This window comes from Cucumis melo, chromosome 8 (assembly GCF_025177605.1).
Source record: "Cucumis melo cultivar AY chromosome 8, USDA_Cmelo_AY_1.0, whole genome shotgun sequence".
NCBI lineage: Eukaryota > Viridiplantae > Streptophyta > Magnoliopsida > Cucurbitales > Cucurbitaceae > Cucumis > Cucumis melo.
Genome location: NC_066864.1, coordinates 1,640,700 through 1,660,255, shown reverse-complemented (window position 1 = coordinate 1,660,255; position 19,556 = coordinate 1,640,700). Strand labels below are relative to the sequence as shown.

The window sequence follows — 19,556 nt, the reverse complement described above, 5'->3', positions numbered from 1 at the left end:
TGCTACTTTGAATATGCTGGCTGCTGATAAACTTAATGGCAATAATTATGCATCTTGGAAAAATACTATCAACACTGTGCTAATCATCGATGACCTTAGATTTGTCCTAGTTGAGGAGTGTCCTCAAGTCCCAGCTGCTAATGCAACTCGAACTGTTCGAGAACCATATGAGCGTTGGGCCAAGGCAAATGAAAAAGCCCGAGCATACATCTTGGCAAGCTTATCTGAAGTATTGGCCAAGAAACATGAATCAATGCTCACTGCTCGTGAGATTATGGACTCCTTGCAGGAGATGTTTGGTCAGGCCTCTTATCAGATCAAGCATGATGCTCTGAAATACATTTATAATGCCCGTATGAATGAGGGAGCCTCAGTGCGAGAACATGTTCTCAATATGATGGTTCATTTCAACGTGGCAGAAATGAATGGGGCTGTCATCGATGAAGCCAGTCAGGTTAGCTTTATTTTGGAATCTCTGCCAGAGAGTTTCCTGCAATTTAGAAGCAATGCTGTTATGAATAAGATTGCTTATACCCTTACCACCCTTCTCAACGAGCTACAGACTTTTGAGTCTCTGATGAAAATCAAGGGACAGAAGGGAGAGGCAAATGTTGCTACTTCCACAAGAAAGTTCCATAGGGGTTCGACCTCAGGAACTAAGTCTATGCCTTCTTCATCTGGCAATAAGAAGTGGAAGAAGAAGAAGGGTGGCCAAGGAAATAAAGCTAACCTCGCTGCTGCTAAAACGACCAAGAAAGCCAAAGCTGCAAAGGGAATATGTTTCCATTGCAACCAAGAGGGACATTGGAAGAGAAACTGTCCCAAGTACTTGGCAGAAAAGAAGAAGGCTAAACAAGGTAAATATGATTTACTAGTGCTAGAGACTTGTTTAGTGGAAAATGATGATTCAGCCTGGATAATAGATTCAGGTGCCACTAATCATGTTTGTTCTTCATTTCAGGGAATTAGTTCCTGGCGGCAGTTGGAGACTGGAGAGATGACGATGCGAGTTGGAACTGGGCATGTCGTCTCAGCAATTGCAGTGGGAGGGCTTCGACTTTGTTTACAGAAATCTTTTCTTTTATTAGAAAATGTATATGTTGTTCCTGATTTAAAAAGGAATTTGATTTCTGTAAAGTGCTTACTAGAACAATCTTACTCGTTAACTTTTAATGTAAATAAAGTGTTTATTTACAAAAATGGTGTTGAGATTTGTTCTGCAAAGTTAGAAAATAATCTTTATGTGTTAAGATCATTAACATCTAAAGCTCTTCTTAATACTGAAATGTTCAAAACTGCAATAACTCAAAATAAAAGACTTAAAATTTCTCCAAAAGAAAATGCTCATCTTTGGCACCTAAGATTAGGGCATATAAATCTCAATAGGATTGAGAGATTAGTAAAGAATGGACTTCTAAGTGAGTTAGAAGAAAATTCTTTACCTGTATGTGAGTCATGCCTTGAAGGTAAGATGACCAAAAGACCTTTTACTGGAAAAGGTCATAGGGCCAAAGAACCTCTAGAACTTGTACATTCAGATCTATGTGGTCCTATGAATGTTAAAGCAAGAGGAGGATTTGAATATTTCATCACTTTTACTGATGATTATTCAAGATATGGGTATGTTTATTTAATGCAACATAAGTCTGAAGCCCTTGAAAAGTTCAAGGAATACAAGGCTGAAGTTGAAAACGCATTAAGTAAAACTATTAAAACATTTCGATCGGATCGAGGTGGAGAGTATATGGATTTGAAATTCCAAAACTATTTGATGGAATGTGGAATTGTATCTCAACTCTCAGCACCTGGTACACCTCAACAGAATGGTGTATCAGAAAGGAGAAATCGAACCTTGTTGGACATGGTTCGGTCTATGATGAGTTACGCTCACTTACCTAATTCGTTTTGGGGTTATGCAGTGCAAACTGCAGTCTATATTTTGAATTGTGTTCCATCTAAAAGTGTTTCTGAAACACCTTTAAAATTATGGAATGGTCGTAAAGGTAGTTTACGTCATTTCAGAATTTGGGGTTGTCCAGCACACGTGCTTGAGAATAACCCTAAGAAATTGGAACCTCGTTCAAAATTATGTTTATTTGTAGGCTACCCCAAAGGAACTAGAGGTGGTTACTTCTATGATCCTAAAGATAATAAAGTGTTTGTATCGACAAATGCTACATTTTTAGAAGAGGACCACATAAGGGAGCACAAACCGCGTAGTAAGATAGTATTAAATGAACTTTCCAAAGAAACTACTGAACCTTCAACAAGAGTTGTTGAAGAGCCTAGTGCATTAACAAGAGTTGTTCATGTCGGTTCATCTACTAGGACACATCAACCTCAATCGTTGAGGGAACCTCGACGAAGTGGGAGGGTTACAAACTTACCTATTCGTTATATGAGTTTAACTGAAACCTTAACTGTCATATCTGATGGCGACATTGAGGATCCATTGACTTTTAAGAAGGCAATGGAGGATGTGGATAAAGATGAATGGATCAAAGCTATGAATCTTGAATTGGAGTCTATGTACTTCAATTCGGTCTGGGATCTTGTAGATCAACCTGATGGGGTAAAACCTATAGGTTGTAAATGGATCTACAAGAGAAAAAGAGGTGCAGATGGTAAGGTACAAACTTTTAAAGCTAGACTAGTGGCAAAGGGTTATACCCAAGTTGAGGGAGTTGACTATGAGGAGACTTTCTCACCTGTTGCCATGTTAAAGTCTATTCGAATACTTTTGTCCATTGCTGCATATTTTGACTATGAGATTTGGCAAATGGATGTAAAGACTGCCTTTTTGAATGGCAATCTTGAGGAGACCATCTATATGCAACAACCAGAAGGATTCATAATTCCAGGTCAAGAGCAAAAGATTTGCAAGCTTAATCGTTCTATTTATGGATTAAAACAAGCTTCTCGATCTTGGAACATAAGATTTGATACCGCAATAAAATCTTATGGATTTGATCAAATCGTTGATGAACCTTGTGTCTACAAAAGAATCATCAACAAATCAGTAGCTTTCTTAGTTTTGTACGTAGATGATATCCTACTCATTGGGAATGATATAAGTTTACTAACTGACATCAAACAATGGCTAGCAACCCAATTTCAAATGAAAGATTTGGGAGAGGCACAATTTGTTCTAGGTATTCAGATCTTTAGAGATCGTAAGAACAAAATGCTAGTTTTGTCTCAAGCATCGTATATTGACAAAATAGTTGTTAAATATTCAATGCAAAACTCCAAGAGAGGCTTACTACCTTTCAGGCATGGAGTTACTTTGTCTAAGGAACAGTGTCCTAAGACACCTCAAGACGTTGAGGAAATGAGACATATCCCCTATGCATCAGCTGTTGGCAGCTTGATGTATGCGATGTTATGTACTAGACCTGACATTTGTTATGCGGTGGGGATAGTCAGTAGATATCAATCTAATCCAGGATTAGCTCATTGGACTGCCGTTAAAACTATCCTCAAGTATCTTAGGAGAACGAGGGACTACACGCTTGTGTATGGTTCTAAGGATTTGATTCTTACAGGATACACAGACTCTGACTTTCAGACTGATAGAGATTCTAGGAAATCTACTTCAGGTTCAGTGTTCACTCTTAACGGAGGAGCTGTAGTTTGGAGAAGTATCAAGCAAGGATGTATTGCTGACTCCACTATGGAGGCAGAGTACGTTGCAGCTTGTGAAGCTGCCAAAGAGGCTGTTTGGCTTAGAAATTTCTTGATTGATTTGGAAGTAGTTCCAAACATGTCAAAGCCAATTACTCTTTACTGTGATAATAGTGGGGCTGTGGCTAATTCTAGGGAGCCCAGAAGCCACAAGCGTGGAAAGCATATTGAGCGCAAGTATCACTTGATTCGAGAGATAGTGCATCGAGGGGACGTGATCGTCACACAGATAGCTTCGACACACAATGTTGCTGATCCGTTTACAAAGCCCCTCACGGCTAAGGTGTTTGAGGGTCACCTAGAGAGTCTGGGTCTACGTGACATGCCACATTTAACCTAGGGCAAGTGGGAGATTTACTGGGTGCATATTGTATGCCCTAGTTTCTTGTTTTGTGTACTATTATAGTATTTTATTTTTTATTTTGTACACCCCACTAGCTTTAGGACAAGTGGGAGATTGTTGGGGTTGATGCCCTAAATCTCGTGGTCTTGTAGTTTGTAATTGTATATATAATACAAACTTTTTATTTATCTAATAAAATAAAGTGTTTTATTTTATTTGATATTTAGTTGCATTAACTCACAAAACCAATAAACTAACATCCAAGGTTATCTTCTGTAACCTAAACATGTATGTAGAGACATACAAGTGGATCATGTTTAAGTGATAACCTAAATGGTCTGTAGTAAATGGATAAGGCTGGATACCTTATCCTGGTGACACTACGAATACGGTCTGCTTTGTAGTTGTTACAATTGTTCTAAAGTGCTACAAATGATTTGATCCTAATCATTTATGTCGAGACATTAGAGCGGGGGTATTCTATACAAAGAGTTTGTATAAGACCGGACCATGAAATGAATAGTCTCTCTTATTAACACCGTTACTAGCTGAGACTACATTTCACCAGGATGACTATAGGTGACTTGACCTGAATCTTGAGTGAGTTGTGAACTCCTGCCTATGTAGGCGATCCTTTGATTTGTATGGGTGAGAGTGGCCTATGTAGCCGACTCAATATGCCTACCATTTTGGGGATTCGTCTGATTGGGGAGCTGGGAACGCAGCTACACAAGAAGGAATTCACTCCTTCTCTATAGATGGAGTAAGTAGAGAATTTGCTCTCTTAAGGGTTGATTTCAGGGCTTGAACAATGTGGCGCCACACCCTCTCTTGGCCTGAGAGGAGTTCAGTTATAGTAGGACTATAATTATTGTTCATTAGAGGAATCAATGGTACTTAAGGAGTTAGATGTAACTACAGGGGCAAAACGGTAATTTTTGGCCTAGCTGTACTTACGAGCAATTTGTGAAGGGTCATTGCACTGTTGATTGGTTATATCTAATGGACACAAAAATATATCTACAGTTAGAAGAGTGCAACTATTAGTCTTTAGTGGAATGACTAATAGTTAATGAATATAGATTAAATTTAATTAAAGAGTTTAATTAATTAATCTCATTTCATTAGAGCTTCAATCTGTAGGTCCATAAGGTCCCCTTGTTAGCTCAATAAGGATAAATGAGAATCAAATTTATTTTGGTTTAATTTGAATTGTTCAAATTGATTAAAGGGAATAAATTGTATATGATACAATTAATATAATTTATTTGATACATTATAATGTAAAGTTTTTTATGAGAGAAGTTAATATTTGAATATGATTCAAATAATAATAGTAATATGAATGAGATTCATAAATAAACTATAGGTTAAAATTGAATTCGATTCATATTAGAACTATAGATTATATGAGAGATCTAAATCATTGGTTATATTATATATGATATAATATAAAGTTTATATTATATGAGATATAATATATTTGTAATTAAATTTATATTAATTTTATGTTATATGAGATATAATATATATTAATTAAATTTATATTGATTTTATTTAATTTAATTAATATATATATATATATATATATATATATTAATATATTTAAATAGAATAGAATAACTCCCTTGGGAGTTATTCTACGTGGGAAGGATGGGGAAGTTATTTGATAACTTCCCCCTCCATTGTTGAGATTTGTTTTAAAAGAAAATAAAAAGAAAGGTTTCTTTTTTAACAGCGGAACACAATCTTACGATCTCTCAGTATCCCAACAAAACAAAATTCTCTCAAAAGCTTCTTCCCTCACCAAAATTACAGAAGCCCACAACTCTCTGTGATTCTTTACTTGGAGAATAACGAGGAAGATTTTGTGGTGCCACGAAGCTTGGAAGAAGAATTGGTTCTACAAAGGTCAGTTTATTTTCACCTTTTCCATGAAAAGCATGTTTATTATTTTTCTTTGAATTTATTGGTTTCATAAATTGAATTTCACTCGCACGGGCGTTCATAAGCTTTCGCTTTAGGAATTCCATTCCTTCAGTCTAAGCGGTGTTAGTGTTCGAACAGCACACAAACTGTTTGATAGAATTTCTCAGGTGTCTACTCCACATATTTGCTAGTTTCAGTTTCGACCTAGAGTTTACATGGCATAAGCTCGGAACAGTGAACAGGTTTCCACAGCAAGGACTTGTTTGTCATCGTCGTTCTTCTTCCTCGTAGGTGAAAGTGTGAACGGGCGATGCGATCGAAAAACTGTTCCCTCAATTGATTGTTGAATCTCCTTTCTCTGCGATGCGAAGCTCTTCGTTACGGACATTGAGGACCATTGCTGGTTCTGTGAAAACTGTTCTCGCCAGTTCTTCGCCAGTGGTTCGGCAATCTTCTCGTTCTTATTTTGCTAATCTGAGTCTTGGGAAACTGCAAAAGGAAGCTAATCCTAGTGATTTCCTCAAATGGTCTTCGCTTGGTTTCTTTCGGACTTCAAAATTCGCTACTGGGTTCACCCCATTGCAACCAAAGCCGCTGAATTCGATCATTGATATGGAGAGGGTGAAAGATCGGTCACCGGAGGACCTCGCTTCCATCTGGGATGATGTAACATTTCTTTTTTTTTTTTTTTTTTTTTTTTGTAATTGTTTAATTTTATTTGTTTCTGTTTCTAAAATTCTAAAATACTTTATAGTCGAACTGTGTAGTCTCTAGGATCGGGTAATTTGTTAGAAGAGATTAATGTGCGAGAATAGACAGGTTTCATGAATATGGGTACTCCGGAGCAATGTTTGAATTTAAAATCGGCGGAACCTTTGCAGTTTGTAGTCACGAGTTAGGGAGCAATGTTTTGAATTTAAACTTTTAGTCACCTGCTGTTCATGAATTCCAGATGAAATAAATTTGTATACTCCACTTTCTCAAAGTATTTGCAAAATTTCCAAAATTTAGGACCGAGAGACTAGTAAATGTAGCTTTGAGAGCACAGAAGCAGAATGCGTTCCTCAAATTCACTTTGGATGGATAATCCATTTATTAAGACATGGACAACGGCTTCGAAAAAGTCTTCTTCAATGTCCTTTTTTTTAATTTAAAAGTTCTTTAACGGAGGAGTTAATATTTCCCAACTCAAACCTTGGTTAAATGTTATCAATATTGGTAACTTGAGAAACCGTGGATGATTTCGTTGCTGTCCTTTTCACCAATATGTGCTGTTATTCTCACATTCTTTTTCCGGCTTCTGTTCTACCAGTATCATTTGGGAAGAGGCCATATTGGGATATCGATGAAAGCTAAACTATATCATTTATTGGAACATCGAGCAGCAGATTGGTAATCATCAAACATTTTGTGAATCCTTCTTTCAGTCATTTCCAGTATTTTGCTGTTCTAAATAGTACGTTCTTGCAGCCGCTACTTTGTTATTCCTTTGTGGCGTGGAAGTGGCTATACTACCATGTTTGTTCAAGGTTTGGTCTTTAACTCGTGGCTTTAAATTATCGGTTTATATAAAATGAAAAAAAAAGGTTCCTTATCTGAACACTACCTATCATAATCGTTTCCCCAAATGCATACTGTCATAACATTAGGACTATTATAATATTAGGATTATCATAGCACTAACCCTATCATAAATCACTCATTGCCCCAAACGCCCCCAGAGGTGTATAATATGATGCTGTTACTTAATCTTCTGATGTGTATTTTGTTTTCTCTCTCTCTTCCTTTTATTAGAAATTAGAACAAGACTCTAAGAACAACTAAATATTTATAAAATTAGAATAACTCTCTTATGAATCATCCATCATTTGGTTTGTTATAGACTATAGTCTAATACAGGTGGTAGTTGGTACACAAAATTGATAAAATTTAAATTTTTTAGTAATTGAGAACAAATCTCTCGAGCTGTTAATGAAGCCTAGAATTTCTTAGAACATTTTGAGTATTGATGCTGTCACTATATCTATAGTGATGCATCTGGTAAAACCATGCTTTTGCAACTCAGATGTGAGGTATTGATTGTCTGGCGCCATTTACTTTTTCTCCTTTTGATTAAGCTGTTGGGTTCTTATAAATTTAATATTATATCAACACTCTAACCTGCTCGCTCACTTACTGGTTTGAAAATTTGTTGAAGGTTTAAATTTGTGGAATTCAATATTAATTAGAAAAATGATTCTGCACGATTGCAAAATTAGAAACTCCTGCATTGATATCATCAAACACGTCGTTAAGTCACAATTTAACCCAAAAGCTTAAGTTGGTGTGTTATGATAAATGAATATTATATATCAACCCCGGGTATAATTAATCAGCTATAAACAGACCAAAGCTCACAAAGAAGGTCCACAAATGCCAACAATACACACAAGTACACAAGATTTCGTTGGAACTATGATAGTTAGGAGCTACCTTCCAGACATCTGCCACTTCTCTAAGATTCCTTGCTCCCTTTCTACCTAGGTGTTCCTTAAAATAACCTTCAACTTAATTGCCTAGTAACATTTTACGTTTCTCTATATGCTTGACATACATTTGCAAGTTGTTGCTCTTATTGTATTGTTGGAAAAGAAAATCTGGAGGGAAAAAGAAAATCTAAGGTAAATAAGACACCTCTAGAAAGATAAACCGACCTTTCATCCCAGAAGCCTGATTTGTGAATTACGTTCAATCCATCTAGAAATCAGGTTTATTCCACAACAAGGAACTTTGGGTTTGTATGGGAGAGGGTCTTACATCTGGACGAAACAATTGTTTTTTCTTATCTTTGCTCATTTTATGGCTTTTATTTTAATAGTTTGAATTCTTGCTTACTCAAAACGGTGGTTGTGCTGGAAAATTGTTGTAGAACGAGATCTTAAGTATATTTTGGATTGTGGGAAATGAAATATAATAATGCAATTCTGCCAGTGATGCTTATAGTTCAATCTAAACTCCTCAGTTATATATGTAATTCATTTTGCAGTACAAATGCCGCATATCATTTTCACTGGCCTTGAAGATTATAAGGCTAGAGGAACCCAAGCAGCTCCCTACTTCACCGTGTCCTATTACAAAGAATTTGCAGAGAGCAAGGATTTGGTGCTTATTCGAGGCGATATTGTGTTTACAAGTAAGCTCACCGATGAGGAAGCAGAATGGCTTTTAGAGACCACCCAATCCTTCTATCTGAACGATGTTCGGTACAAGCTGGTTGAACGGTTCAACAGACAAACACGTGATTTTGAGTTCAAGGATGTCTTACAAGCACTGGATATGCCCATTTTATGATTTCTGCGGAACGCTGCAGGCAATGGTGCCCTCTAAGAGGTAATAATAAGAAATTTAGCAAACATGCCAAGCGTTTATAGGGCTATTATACATAGTTCCGCCTTACTTTGAATAGGCCGTTTTGACCTGTAGAAAGAATGATAAAATCGTTTATTTTTGGTATGTTCGTATCAAATCCTTCGGTCGACAGAAATATTGATTTATGCCTCATCCCAAATAATGGGAACGGAGTTTCTTTTGGATCCTGGGTTGACATTTCTTTTCTAACTTCTTTACTTATGGACTGAAAAACGAGTTGTTGGTTATTAATTCAGGATGGTTTACTATTTAAGGTTTTGATGTACGAATTTGATTTTTGATAACTACGGAGTTATAAATTTGAATGCCCAAAATTTGTCTGTTAATGAAAATTGGAAACGGAGATTCCTGTTTTCTTTTAAATTCAATTTCATGAGTTATGAATTATTAAGGGTGTGTTTGGAGTGTGGTTTTAGGGGGAAAAAGATTAGGTTTGGCCCAAGGAATATGATAAATGATATTAATCCTTAAATAACCATATCTTATCCTCTCTTTACTTTCTTACAATCCTACATTACCCTATCCAAATAACTTAATCTAAATTCTATTATTATTTTTTAAATTACTATAATCATAATCCTTCTCCCAAACACATATTATTATAATAATACTATCGTAATTTCTCATACAAACACATACTATTATAATACTACCTTTTATATTCTTTCTTCCAAACACATATTATCATAACACTAGGATTATCATAATCTTTTTTCCTATAACTCTTTCCCTCTCCCAAACGCACCCTGAGTTTTCTTCATTCTCTACGGAGATCCAAAATTTTCTGATAGGTAAAAATCTTTGTATTTTGAGACGTAACAAATACTTGTGAACTGGGAAGGGAGCACGTTGAATATTAAAATCAACAAATAAAATCTCACTTTCCAATTTAATTTAATGAAATATTTTTAAATATAGTTAAACGAGTCAAAATATTACTGTAATCTAAAATTTTACTATATTTCATGAATATTTTCAATATATTTTATCATGTACTAAATGTGACTCGGTGCATGTAAATACATATCGTATTAAGGGATGATATAATTTCCTAAAAGAGATCGCTGAATGGAAAGAAGAAAATCACTGCCATACAATTTGTTTTACCGCGTTCTTTCTTTCCATAATACAAATAAATAAAATGTATAATTAAATAGCAAAAGGAATTCCTAAATTATCTAAAAAAGGGAATTCTTAAAATAAAACGTAAAGAACTAAGGAGGGAAGAGAGCAAAATAAAGAAAAAAAATTTACTAACCCGATCGTTATTTCTGGACAAAGACTCAAACCGCGGTCAATTATTTGGACGTGAAACGGTGCGTTTAGGTGGGTAAGACGCCGTCGTTTCGCAAAACGCAGGTATGAAAGAGATCAATATGTCTTGGACGCGATCTTAAAAGAAACTGACAGCCCCCCTTTCACTGCCTTAGTTCTCAACCCTTCAAAACCCTGAGTCGAACTCTTTCACTAGCCCTTCGAAGCTCCCTCCCTACTTCTTCTTCTTCTTCTTCTTCTTCTTCTTCTTTCCACAGGCTTCTCCTCGTATTTTCAGTTCCCCGTTTCTGCAACTCTACACTCTCTCCCTATTCCTCTCGCTGCCATTTTTTTTCATTCTTCTCCAATTGCACTTTCAATTCCCAAATTAGCACCAATGACTGAGCCTTCTGAAGATGCCCAGCACATCGAGAAGCTCTATGAGTTCGGCGAACGTCTCAATGAGGCGGAGGACAAGTCTCAGGTTTCCTCCTCATTTTCACTCTCACTTCTCCTTCTCCTTCTTTTACAGATTTTCAATATGTGGTCGCGGGTTTTGATTTTGGGATTAACTCCGTTGGTTGTTATTTTAGAATGTAAAGGACTATCAAGGAATAATAGACGCAGCTAAAACGAGTACAAAAGCCAAGCAATTGGCCGCTCAACTCATTCCTAGGTTCTTCAAGTTCTTCCCCAGCCTTTCTGGTCCTGCAATCGACGCCCATATTGATCTGATTGAAGAAGAAGAGCTTGCGGTTCGTATATTTCGGACTTTACAATCCACTTTACTTATCCTGTATAGCTGACTGACTTTGTAAAAGAAGGAAGTTATAGAAAGATGGGATGGAGTACCATATAGTTTCTATAATTGCCTGGTTGATTGGTAATCGGGCGTTTCTAGGGCACTTATTCGCTCTCATCGGAATGAACTTTTTATACATTTTTTAGTTGTTTTTTTCTACGTTTTTTTATTTGCAAGGTTTCTTCTGTTTATATATGAGTTATGACTATGCAGATACGAGTTCAGGCTATTCGAGGACTTCCTCTTTTCTGCAAGGATACACCAGAAAATATTGGCAAAATTGTTGACATTCTTGTTCAAATCCTAGCATCGGGTAAATTATTGTTCACTTTCTAAAAGATGTTACAGATTACTATACTCTTATTTAATTGAAAAACTGATTTTAGTTACCTGTAATGATTCAGAGGAATTTGTGGAGCGTGATGCTGTTCATAAAGCTCTAATGGCTCTCTTGAGGCAGGATGTTAAAGGTAGATTCTAAATATTACGATATGATGTCCATTGTTTTCCTAGAGTACGTGAAGATATGTCCATTATATTATATCCAATGTTAGAGTTTTGAGTGCCCAGCCCCTCGAACTCAAAGAGGAAATTAAAAATAAAAACAAAAGAACAATGATACATACACAGTTAACTTTTAATCAAATAAAAGTCAAGCTAGATTGGTGATATTAAATATTAATTGCCAGTATAACTATTGGGGTATTTTCTTCTTCTGTGTATAAATGACGGATTTAATGAGGTCCTTTGCATTTCTGTTTCCTTTTCTGATTGGAATTTTGTGAAGTTCCCTCATTATGAAAATTTTAAAATAATCATGCATAAAGTGCCCATGGTTCTTTTGTTTCATTAATGTATTTGCCTGCCATTCCTATTGAGATTAGGAACGTTTCTGTTACTAATTTTTAACAGCCTCATCATCTGTGCAATGTTGCAGCTTCATTGTCAGCCTTGTTTAAGCACATTGGAAGCGTAGATGAACCAACTACTGATGAAGTTATCCGTGAGAAGGTCTTAAGCTTTATCAGAGAGAAGGTGAGAGGGAGATATGGGCAATGTGCTTTGCAGTTAATATTTGTTATTTGTTGGTACAACTTACCAGTAGGTGGATGTGGATCTCGTTCTTCTGTTTATATCTGTAGGTTTTTCCCATCAAATCTGAAATCTTGAAGCCCCAAGAGGAAATGGAAAGACACATAACAGATTTGATAAAAAAGGTAATTTTATGAAAATATTTACATTTTAATCTATCTAAAACATTTTCCCCTTTGGCTGTTGATTTATTCTGAGTTATACAACTCAGGTTTAATTTTATTGTTCTAGTAGAGGATGAGCAAGTAATGTTATTCAGCTTATTTCAGAGTTTGGAAGATGTGACTGGAGCCGAATTTAGAATGTTTATGGACTTCTTGAAAAGCTTGAGTATATTTGGAGAGAAAGCCCCACCAGAGCGATTGAAAGAGCTTATTGGAATCATTGAAGGGCAAGCTGATTTAGATGCTCAGTTTAATGTGAGTATCTGTTGCTTATGAATTATGATAATATTTTCACATTTGCAAATGATATTTCCTAACATAATGTATAGTAATGCAAATAGATCTACATTTATGTGTTCTATTTCATTACATTTCCATCATGTATCACTTTATAGTTAAATCCGTCTAACTTTCATGATTGCTTACTACGTTGGTTTGTTTTATTATTAATTTTTTGTTTATATTGATTCCTTTATCATGTAATTATTCTATTTGAGGAAAATGTGGCAGTATTATGTTTTCCATCTGATGTTTAAACATTCTGGTTGGAATTTTCATGTTGAGAGGAATTGTGCCTAGACTACAACACATAGTCACACACTATATGTATAAAGTGATGTTTGGCTTTATTTTGTTCAGATCGAAAAACAGATGGCCTAGATACCAAAGTGGAGGTGAAATAATTTAGTCTGAACAGTATTTTCTTTTGAAACTTGAAGAACGGTGTGATTTTTCATTAGCCAGTTGAGGGTGGGATTCTTCAGTACTTAGTTGTCTATTAAATAGCTTCATGACAGATTGAGCGTAGTGTAAATGTTTCACAACTATAAGTCTACTGCACTGCACTATTAATTAGATTAGTTGATTTTAGGCCTGAAATGAGAAATGAAGTTCTATATGAAAAATGGAATATAGGAAGAGGAAGAGAAACACAGCGTCTGTCTTGTGAATGCTTTGGACATGCTACAGTATTTGTAATATATCTTTGTCTGAGTTAAATTATTATCTTTCACTGTCACGTCACTGAGTTAGTATCAAAATTTGTCTTTTTGATGTTGACTGCCAAACATAATTTCCTCCATTCCTTTTCCATTGCTACTATTATTTCAACTTTTTGTGATAGGCCCTTATCAAGCTGCCCGTCATTTCTACTATTATTTCTATTAGTTACATTCCATCAAATGGGGTTTTTATGCAGGTTTCAGATGCAGATCATATTGACAGGTTGATATCATGTCTTTTTATGGCTATCCCTTTTGTCGTGGTACGTACATTATACCCTGTATATAAATGATCAATAATTTGACCACGTTTCAAATTTTTGTGAGACTGCTTACATTCCGTGCTCATACTCAGAGAGGTGCCTCGAGTTGCAAGTTCCTCAGCTACTTGAACAAACATGTTATTCCAGTTTTTGAGAAGGTAATGATAATTTCTCTATTTCTTTTTCTTTTTCTTGAAAAACAAACTAAAGGTTCTTTATAGTTAAATAAATCATCTAAGTTCCAGCCCTGATCTATTAGGCAATCACATTTTATTTTAAGGCTCCTTCCTCGTGTTACTAAATTTGGGATATGAGTTTCTTAATTGGAAAATGATAACCCCAATGGATTATAGCTAGTAAAGTTTTGAAAGATAAATGCGCGTAAAAGAAATTAGTTCCGTGGTCACCTTCCTCAGATTTAAAATCCTATGAGTTTCTTTGGCAACAAAATGTAGCTAGGTGTAGTAGGTTTAGTTGGTTGTCTTGAGGTGTGAATATGTTGGTTTGGCTGCTCATAAATAAAAAAAAATGCACGTCAATGTCAAAAAAGTGGATATTAGTTCCGTAGTCACCTTACTCTGTTACTCTAGGGTCTGACTGAAGCTGAGATAAGAACTTGTTGTTATCTCAGCTTCAGTCAGTATAATATCTTCACTAAGATGCCGTCACCGAATGAGACTTTTTTAACGTGGTTGTTGGTATAGAGCTAAGAAAATACACAAGGGATAAATTGCTGAGGAAATAGTCTTTGAAATATAACTTTTCCGTTGTTATCCTTTAGAGCAGAATTATAGATGCTGATATCCTAGGGGGCTAAGGATTTTAACAAAGGCATCAAGGAATTTAAGGATATGCATAAAATGTATTTCCTAATTATTTTTTGAATTATCTATTTTAAATGAAAAGTAGAACATTTTTAAGATGTCTTGTTCCGAGTGAATGGCTTCCTTCTGATGTATAAGAAATCTTCACAATGCAATTATAATCCTTGCTCTGAAGTTGATGTCCAAAATTTGTGTCAATACCCTAGGCCAAAAATTTAAGCCCTCTCTAAATACTGTTTTGTTTTTGAAAATTGAGCTTATAAACACTACATATGTACTTTGTATTCATGTTTTCGAAAGCCAAACACAAGTTTTGAAAAATAAAAAAATAGCTTTTAAGAAAATATTTTTTTTTTCTTAGAATTTGACACGGAATTGAAATGTCTCGTTAATATGTGGAAATCATAATAAAGAAATTTGGAGCAAACAAGCATAAATTTTAAAAATAGAAAATTAAAAATAAAATTGTTGTCAAACAGGCCTTAATGTTCTTAGTTCCTTTTCCTTTCTGCTTTTCAGCTGCCTGAGGAACGCAAGCTGGATTTACTTAAAGCCCTTGCAGAATTTTCACCATATACAACGCCTCAAGATTCACGTCAATTCCTTCCTTCGGTTGTTCAGCTATTGAAGGTAACTCCACACTCCCATCTGTTTTAACTTTTAAATAATGTTTTTATAGGAGATCTGGGCATGTGTGGGGAGGATAGATATCAATGTTTGGAAAAGCATATCTCTATAGAGAAAGACCCAAAATGGTGTTTTGCTTTATGAAGTAAGTGAAGGTTCTATGTTTGGTCTTTTGTGAGGTTCCTCCAAGTTTCTCTTTGGACTTCGATTTCAAAGTTCTTTTTGTAATTATTCCCTTGGTAACATTTTATTGAGTTGGAAAAAGAAGAAGCAAGTGAAGGTGTCTTCACTCAGATGTGCTTTGTGGTCCACGGTGCACCTGTTTTGTTTTTTTTTAATTCTTTTGATAAAGTAATTAAAAAAGGGTTCCAAAATCTCTTGCTTCTAATATTAATATTATACGAAGCTTTTTAAACATTTAATTATCCTATTATTAGTAATACCATATTTTCTAATGACTTTTCCTTAAATAGGATTTCTTTTACGGGTTTTGCAACTGTGTCTTTAAGTTCTAAAAGACATAATACCCTTTTTTCTTTTTCATATGTTAGCAGATATACATACGTTATGTTATGCACTTCGCTCCACCCCAAAGAAAAAATCCACCATCAGTTCTCAGAGTATTGCACTTTAATACCCCAGGTGCACTGTTAAATAACGATGCCTATGAGCTGTTAAGATCAACAAGATTTTTTAGTATTATCCTTATACATTGTGGCTACCGGGCAGCACTTATGCAATCCTCAAGTCGTTCAAGTTCTTTTTTTCCACTAGATTTTACTGTCAACTTGCTTCTTATCCCATATAAAGGGGTGTACACGGATTGAGTTGGGTTTGGGAGTATATTTTGGATCAACCTTAAATTTTGAGTGATCAATTCCCCAGCCAACCAATCAAATTAGTGAGGGAAACCCAACCCATATTTCCTGGTTGGGTTGTGTTCTATCCTCAGGCCTTCACAAGGCTAAATAATTGGAGCAATCACCCATGGTCATGATCCAATGTTGAAGAATGAATGAACCCTAAGAAAAGCAACAACAAATCCCACTAAGATAAGAAACCAAAACTTGAAAATTGGTCCACAGAACAAAATAGGACTGAAGACTCTAAAACCCTAATATAAAATAAAAAATAAATAATAAGCATCCAAAATTCTCGGAAGAAAAAATTAGCAAAAAGGGGCAGGATTTGGACCATGAACCCATCAAGAATCACAATCATTACTGTATCAGGTCCACATTACTATTCAACTTCGCATTAGATTCAAGACCTCAAAATAGAAACCTAAAAGAAAAAAACAACAAAACATGTAAGTTGAGAGGCACCCCGAAGAGTTGCTTACCCAACCCAACCCGTATCAGGGTTGGTCTCGTCAGTTTTTTGGATTTTTTGAACACTCTTACTAAATATATTTATGAGATATGTCTGTCTGCAATAATTAGTTTATGCTACTTGGAAGAATCTTGGACTACTTTTAATTTCTATGTTCTTGTCAAATATCAGTTAGTTAAACAAATATCTTGCTTATTTTGCTTATAATCTTTGGACCCTATTATTCTCAGAAGTATATGCCTGGGAGAAAGACAGGAGAAGAGATGAACTTTACTTATGTTGAGTGCCTGCTATACACGTTTCATCATTTGGCTCACAAGGTTAGCTATTCTCTTTTTGTAGTAGAAAAGCAGTGATCTTTGTCCTTGAACTAGTAACCAAGTTATAGTGGTAGAATCTTATGCGAGTCATTGGTGTGACATTCTTATCACTTATGCAATATTCATACTATAGGTCCCCAATGCTACAAATAGCTTATGTGGTTACAAGATTGTTACTGGCCAGCCTTCAGATAGATTGGGTGAGGACTTCTCGGATAATTACAAGGATTTTACAGAAAGGTATTCTTGCTTTATGTAGTTTGTAATTTTTGCTTAAATTTCGTTTCTTTTTACTTCAGAAAAATAGAATTGAAGATATCCTTTCTCCTCTTGCTTATGAGACGGATCACTGTGATAAATGTTATCATTGGTCCTCAAGGGACTAATCTAATCTAGTTAGTGTCTAACCTTCAAAATTTTCTTGTTATCTCTTTATTCTCCACCGATTTCTTTTTTCATGTAATCATCTCTTTTTCTCCGTTTGAGCAATTCTGCTTTCTCCATTCATGGAAAACTCATCCCTCTTGCAAGCCTTTCTAGATTGTGATGTTCTAAAAATTAGTAGCTCTTCAAATGAATTTGCAACTTCAACGATTGACTCTTTTTTCCTTTGGTTTCAGTTATTGATCTGATTGTTTTGTCATTGAGTGGTTGGTCAGTAGATGCCTCATTTTCTGTCTTTTTCCTCTTGAAAGCCTTGCTGAATCTTCCCCACTCGCAATCTATTCTTTCCATCTGGATCCATGGTTGATAAAATTTCTGACCCTACAGGTTAACTAATGTCGAGGATTTAACTAGAGCTACTATTAAGAAGTTAACTCAAGGGATGGATGAACACAACAAGGCGATGGCAGCAGCCAAGTCAGATGAAGCAAAAAGTAACATTGTGAGTTCTCCTCTCATTAAACCCATGGTCTTTCACATAGCTTTGCTAGCTTGTGATCACTGTTCATTTTCAATTTTGTAGAAAACCCAACAACAAAATGCTAAAACTGGCTTGCGGACCTGCAATAATATTCTAGCGATGGGAAAGGTGAGGATGTAGCAAGCTTTGTAACATAGTTGTAGTAATTTTAATATTTCATTCATCTTAGTTAATCTTTATTTTTAATTTTCAGCCCTTGCACGCAAAGGCACCCACATTTATTGGGGATAATAGCATCAACCTATCTTGGAAGGAAGTAACAAAAACTCAAGTACCCACTACCACTTCTGCAGCTGGGTAAGTTAAACTAGTAATTTAGGCCCTTCCGTCAGTTATTGTCTTTCCTTACTAGATTCTCTGTTCCTTGGATGAGTAGATTTTAACTATTTGGTCCTCAATGTATGTTTTTAAAGTGTCTCGACTTTAATGACCTTTGGACGATAAGCTTCATATATTTGCTTTATTTTTTGTATAATGTTTCATTAAAAAAGAAAAAAGAGCGACGTCTCCCTTACAAAAATAAAATGCGACTCTGTACAGGGGAAAACGGCCTGCTATTGCAGCTAATGGATCGAACAACATGCCATCAAAGAAAGGTCGTGGATCTGGTGGTTTACAAAATCAGCTTGTTAATAGGGCATTGGAAGGGTTATCTTATGGTGGACGTGGAGGAGGGATGAGAGGTGGGAGAGGAAGAGGTTGGGGTGGACGGGGAAGAGGAAGAGGAAGAGGTTTCCGTTAAAGTTTTATTTTCACAACTAAAAAGATGGAAAACGTTGAAAATTCACATGGAGAAGAAATAGATGATAGAAGAGGAGGAGGCATGAGTGAAACGAGTTCATCTGCTGAAGAAGTTTTGTATTGAATTTATAATTCTGAAGAGTTTGCAGATTCATGGTGTAAAATGCTAACGAGATTGAAGTCTTAGGAGATTGTAAAAGGAAAACATTAGATTTGGTTTCAGGCTTTGGGTCATCATTCCTTCCCGATTTAGTGACAGAAACAACGAGATGAGTAATTAGACACTCTTTAAATGTGGATGTTACTACTATTACTATATTTGCTGACTTTCAATGTATTTTAACGACAACTCACTTTAACATTAGAATGTTTATGGTTATATTCAAATATTTATTTTCCTCTCTTTATATTCTATTTTATTTCCTTTTCCCTCCCTCTTCTCTTTTCCTCCCGCAGATTAAGACTTGATCTGAACTTGGTTCCTTTACGCCAATGGTAATTCGGATTAGTAAAGAAAAAAACACTCAACAAAAGTCAACGACCATGTTTTCCATCCAAAAGATAAAAAGGGATATTTTTCGCGTTAAACTTTGGCAAGGCATCAGGCCTACTGGTGAGAAACACGTGTATGGTCTTCTCTTCATTTTGCAATGCATTCAATTTTTGGATTATTTTATTATTATTATTATTATTTGGATTATAAAAATTTGAAACCTTCTATATGTCAATTATCATTAACCCATTGAAACCCGTCATGTCACCTTCCTAAGAGAGAAAAAATCACGTTATCTTCTGAAATAGAAAAAGTCGTGTTCACAAAGTGCTCTTATTTTCAAACTTAATACAA

At 35.5% G+C, this 19,556-nt stretch overlaps 2 protein-coding genes across 2 annotated transcripts; both read left to right on the top strand.

Moving 5' to 3' along the window:
* The first annotated feature begins 6,070 nt into the window (after nt 1-6,070).
* LOC103484474 (uncharacterized) lies at nt 6,071-9,617 on the top strand. Its single transcript, XM_008441560.3, has 4 exons — nt 6,071-6,622; nt 7,269-7,348; nt 7,427-7,485; nt 8,982-9,617. The coding sequence occupies exons 1-4, from the start codon at nt 6,320-6,322 to the stop codon at nt 9,284-9,286; spliced, it is 747 nt and encodes a 248-aa protein (XP_008439782.1). The 5' UTR covers nt 6,071-6,319; the 3' UTR covers nt 9,287-9,617.
* Nucleotides 9,618-10,772: 1,155 nt separating this feature from the next.
* On the top strand, nt 10,773-19,116 carry LOC103484473 (apoptosis inhibitor 5-like protein API5). The gene is made up of 16 exons (XM_051088586.1): nt 10,773-11,102; nt 11,212-11,373; nt 11,634-11,733; nt 11,825-11,890; nt 12,358-12,455; nt 12,563-12,637; nt 12,782-12,931; nt 13,875-13,940; nt 14,033-14,098; nt 15,284-15,394; nt 16,954-17,043; nt 17,177-17,283; nt 17,815-17,929; nt 18,011-18,076; nt 18,162-18,265; nt 18,509-19,116. Exons 1-16 carry the CDS (start codon nt 11,016-11,018, stop codon nt 18,708-18,710), a joined length of 1,665 nt encoding a protein of 554 aa, XP_050944543.1. The 5' UTR covers nt 10,773-11,015; the 3' UTR covers nt 18,711-19,116.
* The last annotated feature ends 440 nt before the right edge of the window (nt 19,117-19,556 follow it).

What these genes read in the sequence shown, in the direction of transcription:
- LOC103484473 (XM_051088586.1), top strand. Translation starts at nt 11,016, where the DNA reads ATGACTGAGCCTTCTGAAGATGCCCAGCACATCGAGAAGCTCTATGAG. An exon ending in CGGTTGTTCAGCTATTGAAG is followed by an intron (nt 15,395 to 16,953) that starts GTAACTCCACAC and finishes TATTATTCTCAG; the next exon opens with AAGTATATGCCTGGGAGAAA. An exon ending in TTCATCATTTGGCTCACAAG is followed by an intron (nt 17,044 to 17,176) that starts GTTAGCTATTCT and finishes TTCATACTATAG; the next exon opens with GTCCCCAATGCTACAAATAG.
- LOC103484474 (XM_008441560.3), top strand. Translation starts at nt 6,320, where the DNA reads ATGCGAAGCTCTTCGTTACGGACATTGAGGACCATTGCTGGTTCTGTG. An exon ending in TCGCTTCCATCTGGGATGAT is followed by an intron (nt 6,623 to 7,268) that starts GTAACATTTCTT and finishes CTGTTCTACCAG; the next exon opens with TATCATTTGGGAAGAGGCCA. An exon ending in TACTACCATGTTTGTTCAAG is followed by an intron (nt 7,486 to 8,981) that starts GTTTGGTCTTTA and finishes TTCATTTTGCAG; the next exon opens with TACAAATGCCGCATATCATT.